The sequence below is a fragment of the Cannabis sativa genome, chromosome 9 (assembly GCF_029168945.1).
Source record: "Cannabis sativa cultivar Pink pepper isolate KNU-18-1 chromosome 9, ASM2916894v1, whole genome shotgun sequence".
Taxonomy (NCBI): Eukaryota; Viridiplantae; Streptophyta; class Magnoliopsida; order Rosales; family Cannabaceae; genus Cannabis; species Cannabis sativa.
The window spans coordinates 22320347-22326072 of NC_083609.1; the positions used below are offsets into that span (position 1 = coordinate 22320347).

At 31.2% G+C, this 5726-nt stretch overlaps 1 protein-coding gene and 1 long non-coding RNA gene across 2 annotated transcripts; one reads left to right on the forward strand and one right to left on the reverse strand.

Moving 5' to 3' along the window:
* The first annotated feature begins 258 nt into the window (after positions 1–258).
* LOC115723750 (uncharacterized mitochondrial protein AtMg00810-like) lies at positions 259–1218 on the forward strand. Its single transcript, XM_030653227.2, has one exon. It carries the CDS (start codon positions 259–261, stop codon positions 1216–1218), a length of 960 nt encoding a protein of 319 aa, XP_030509087.1.
* Positions 1219–4951: 3733 nt separating this feature from the next.
* LOC133031118 (uncharacterized) lies at positions 4952–5355 on the reverse strand. The gene is made up of 3 exons (XR_009684619.1): positions 5262–5355; positions 5059–5160; positions 4952–4979 (listed from the first exon to the last, which is right to left on the reverse strand). It is a non-coding gene; the product is annotated as an uncharacterized LOC133031118 (long non-coding RNA).
* Between the last annotated feature and the right edge of the window lie 371 nt (positions 5356–5726).

The following is a 5726-nucleotide window of genomic DNA, read 5'->3' on the forward strand; positions in this document are numbered from 1 at the left end:
GCTACCTACAGTCAACCATCCCAGCTGAAAATTTGGAATCAAGCAATGCAATAGGAACTATTTGCACTACTCAAAAGCAAGACTTGGACATATGTCCGTTTACCTCCAAACAAGAAAGCTATAGGATGTCGTTGGGTATACAAGATCAAATTGAACAGTAACGGTTCTGTAAAAAGACATAAAGCTCGCCTCGTTGCACAAGGCTATACTCAACAAGAAGGGTTGGATTTTTTCGACACATTTTCCCCGGTTGCCAAGATGGTCACTTTCAAACTCTTATTGGCAATTGTCACTATCAAGAATTGGCACACATTACAACTAGATGTCAACAACATGTTTCTAAATGGAGACCTCAATGAAGAGGTCTATATGCAACTTTCCAAAGGTTTGATACTTCCACCAGAAGTTGCTGATGAACCCAACGTAGTGTGCAAATTGAACAAATCGATCTATGGCTTAAAACAATCAACAAGACAATGGTACAAAAAATTGTCTGATGCTTTGATTCAGGAAGGATTTGTTCAATCTCAGGCCGACTACACTCTATTTACCAGAGGTTCACAAGACAGTTTTTTTGCCATATTGGTTTATGTGGACGACATTATACTCACGGATCCAAATTTATCCCTACTAAATCAACTACATTCTACTTTAAATGAGAAATTTTCTCTTCAAGCTCTTTGCACTCTCAAATATTTTCTAGGATTTGAGATAGCTCGTGCCAAAGAAGGTTTGGTGTTATCACAACGAAAGTATACACTCCAGCTCTTAGATGACAACAGCTATATAGGGAATAAGCCAACCAAAACCCCCATGGATCCTAGAATCAAGTTAGATGATCAACAAGGAGAACCCCTTGAAGATCCTTCTCCCTATCGACAACTTGTGGGAAAACTGTTACATCTTACACTTTCCAGACAAGACATAACATTTGCAGTTAACATTCTCAGTCAATTCATGTCCTCGCCACGTACTCCACACATGCAAGCTGCACACCATCTTTACCGTTACCTAAAAGGGAGCCCTGGTCAGGGCCTTCTTTACTCTGCCTCATCCTCATTGAGCCTAAAGGGATTTTTTGACTCAGACTGGGCCTCCTGCTCAATAACACGTCAATCAACTACTGGATTCTGCATTTTTATTCGCGACTGCTTAATATCTTGGCGTACCAAGAAGCAACCTACCATTTCTCGAAGCTCTGTTGAAGTAGAATACTAGAAGCCACAGGCAGTGAACTAACATGGCTACAATACCTACTTAAGGATATGCAAATTCCTCAAGATCAACCTGCCTTTATCTATTGTGACAACGAATCAGCTATTCACATAGCAAACAATCCAACATTCCATGAACGAACAAAACACATCGAACTTGACTGCCATTTTATTCGAGACAAAATTAACAAATCAAAGCTCAGACTCAGCCCGGTCAATAGCAACCTTCAACTTGCAGATGTTTTCACAAAACCCCTAGCTTCGACCATACTAAACTCCCACATAAGCAAAATGTCTGTATATGATATATACCATCCATCTTGAGGGGGGTATTAAGTTCTGAGTTATATCTTATTTCATTCTTTTTAGTTCTTATGTTCGTTTATTCCTGAGTGTTAGTTATTTGTGTTTCTAACAGTTAGATCTGATTTTCATCCCCTTCTTTTTCTGGTTTTGTGTCAGATGTTGGTTAGGATATTTTGCCTAAGTTTGTCTAGGTGTTCTTGGTGTATAAATACTTTGTATCACTGTTTCATTTGAATATATACAAAATTCTATTTTCTCCATTCCACATTAAAATCATTACTAGCGGCGTTGTTGTTGTTGTTTTGCTGTTGTTTGGATTTGGAGTGGTTAATGAATCCTTGTAAGAATGTTATCTCATCCTCAAAGCTCCATGTTCTACTAGAATTCTCTATCTTTTTCTTCTTCTTCTTCTTTGTTATCGTCATCTTATTCTTATTGCGATTATTTTTGTTTGTCGTAATAGTACGCTTGCTATTACGACTACGCTTATTGTTGGCGCTAATGCTGGAATTAGTGGTAGCTATTTCTGGAACAATATTGTGAGTTGAATCTGAGTCTAAGTCTGTTTCCGAATTTGTTTCATAATAAAAAATGTAGTAATCCTCAAAAGCATCAAAATTAAAATTTTCATCAACATACAAAGATTTTATATTGGCTGAATGGTATTTTTGTAAGAGTATGTCCAAAAACGTTATGTGTATTTATAAAATTTATATAACAACAACAATAATAATATCTCAAAAAAAAAAGTAATGACAATAAATATATAGATACAAAGAGAAATTTAGTGCATGTTTGGCATTATAACTAAAAAACTGTTTTTTGTTTTTAAAAACAGAAAATTGTTTTTTGAAAACAATTTGACTTGTTTGGCCTTGTTTTTTGAAAACAGTTTTCAGAAAACAAAGTTACAAAAAACAAGAATTTTGAAAACAACAAAATGTTGTTTTCTGTTTTAAAAACTAATTCACTTTTGGTTAATATTGTTTTTTAAAAAAATAACCAAACATGACTTGTTTTTAAAAACTTCAAAAACTATTTTTTGTTCTCATTTCTAAAAACAATTTTTTGAAAACAAAAAACAGAAAACAATACCAAACATGCTCTAAGAGTGTGGTTATTAATTACTCAAAGTAAAAATGATATATCAACGGGTCCAATGTGTAATCAATATTAGTTATTGTATAAATAAATAAATAGTTATAAAAGGAAATGAAAACTATAATTGGAAAAATTATTCCACTAATTTTGTTACTAATAATTTTTTTTTTAACATATATAGATATCCTTTGGTAAAAAAAAAAAGAGGGATCCTATTTTTCTTTACTTATTTTTTTTCTGAAAAAACAATTTAATATTTTTTTATGAGATTTTTTTTTTTTGAATATTATTTTTTTATGAGATTAGAGCATATGGAAAATTAAAATATAGCTAATCACCTAGTAAAACATGTATAAAATTTAGCACAACATTTGTTATGATATAAAATTAGTATTACAGCACTACTTTTATTTATATTTATACTATTTTTATCATTTTATTATTATATTTAACTATAACATTAAATTATGAAGTATTTATAATTTTTTTATTGTATACATCATAAAATTAATGATAAAATTATTTATTTTTGGTATTTTTTACTAAAAATCTTATTTAAACACATTATATTTTGCAATTATACAATGGAGTATAATATTAAAAGTCGATATAAATTTATCATAAAATTATTTTTTGTCTCAAATATAACACAAATTGTTCTTATAATTTAAAATTAAAATTAATATATATATATATATGTAAACAACTAAAATAGAAATAAATGTATTGATTAGAATTTTGATATTATTTAATTTTGGACGATAATTATTCCATGTTAGAAACTTATATATTACTTGTTTATTTCCCTTTCTTGCTGAAAGAAACAAAGGATTGGTAATTATGATATTCATGTTATAAAATAATATAGAATAGATGAGAAGAAAGAAGAAGAAGATGAAGAGAGAAAGAGAAAGTGAATGAGAATTTCTCAGTTGTTTATTCCAATGGGGTGAACCCCTATTTATACAAATACAAGAGTCAAATATTAAGAAACTAAGAAAAAATTAAACTAAGAAAAAAGCAATGTTGATTACAATTAATGGTAATAAATAAAAGATTTAGATATCCACATAATTATTAATATTTATAACACTCCCCATTGGATGTCTATAATAACTGCCTCATTAAAAATCTTGCTGCAAAACTTGATCAAAATAAAAAGAGTATAGTGTAAACTAATTCCCCCTCATTTAGGCATTCATGGAGATCTTCTAATCGACGAATTTCGATCTTGACTGTCGTCTTCTCAAATATTGATGTTGGTAATAACTTTGTGAATAAGTTTGCAAGATTGACACTTGATTGAATTTGTTGAACACCAATATGCATTTTCTTGAAATGTATAAAGAAGAATTTGGTGAAATGTGTTCTAATTCTATCTCCTTCAATGTACCCTCCTATTAGTTGAGCGATACAACACTACTACAAAAACACCCTTTAGAGGCGGTTTTTAAGCCCTTTAGGCGTCGGTTTTTGCGAAATTCGCAACCGACGCCTATCAGGGCGACGCTAAAGGGTTTATTTGAACCGACGCCATATATACCCCTATGGCGTCGGTTCTTAGCTAGGAACCGACGCCAGAGGGGTCCCTATGGCGCTGGTTCTTATCAAAAACCGACGCCATAGGTGGCGTAGCAACCGACGGTAAAGGGTCTCGCGAATTTCAGTTTTTCGATTTTTTTTTTAATTTAATTATATTATTTTAATTTTATATTTATTAATTTATATACATATTTATTTAATTTAAATTACATATTTATTTAAATTTTAAATTACATATTTATTTAATTTAATTATATATTAATTACATTTTAAATTAATTAGTAATTAAATTTGGGTAAAAACATAATTTGATTTCATAAAAATAATTAAATATTACACAAACATGTAAAATTAGTTAAAAATATTAATAAGTTAATAAATCTAATTACAAGTTAATCTATAAAAATTACATAATGAAGAAAAATTCTTCGACCTTTGAACCTCAATCGTCACCGTGAATCACCGCCATCAATTGTTCGATCCACTTTCGCCGTAAGTGGTAAAATTTACATTTTTGGATCGTATTGCTTCTTACCCCAAACCGTTAAAAAAAAATTAAAAATTTATATTAGTTTATGTATATGTATATTATATATTTGTTATTATAAAATTTATATACTATGATCAATAATTAAAACTTACAAACTTTTTGATCTTCTATGTAACGGTTGGGTTGGCACGTGCGACGATGTCACTATATATTTCAAAACATAAAAACCGCATTCTTGGCTTTTAGGTTGTCTTGGACAATTTGCTTGTGCAATTCCTTGCCACGGGCCAAGATATCGATGTGCGTCCCCTATATACATGAATGCCCTGTTTGGAAAAATTATATTAGCATTTCAATTCGTTAGTTAATTTAAATTCGTTACATAAGAAGTCATTAAATAATTACCTTCCGATCATTTGTTCTATTTCTTCGGGAATTGGGCGGCCTTTTAGAGGGTTTAAATGGATAATTTTCTTTGGCGCAACCACCACTAGCGTCCAATGCATCCTAGAAAATTATATTGGAATATAAGTAAGATAGTATAAAAATAATTTGAAGACATAATATAGAAATGAACAATTAGCACTAAAGAATTTAATAAAGTTTACCCGATATTCCAAGGAATAAAGAACATTTGGTGGTTGCTGTTCATTAATGATAACCAATTAGCCAATCGTCTTGCCGCATCGTCAAAAGACTGACTCTTCTTCATCGCCGATCCCATGCGACCGTGAGAAGCTTCCGGGTCGTAAAACTTGAAAATTTTTCTCGTACCGTTGATGCTCTCCCATATGTGCTCGCCAAAAAAAAGTGTTAGCGCCTTATAATAATTTAACTATAATTTGATATAAGGTTAATTAGATTAAAAAAGAGTATACATCATTCCAAACAAGGCATTCCACAGTTTGCCGATGTAGTTACACGTAGCAACCTGCTGCAAATCCTCTCCAGATAAAATGATCTGGGTACGCGGTGCAATGAATCCTCGGGGGACAGAAATTGTGATTATATCACGTTTATCTTTGAGCCTTAGGAATTCATGAATCATCCATTTGGCAATTAGGGATCAACGC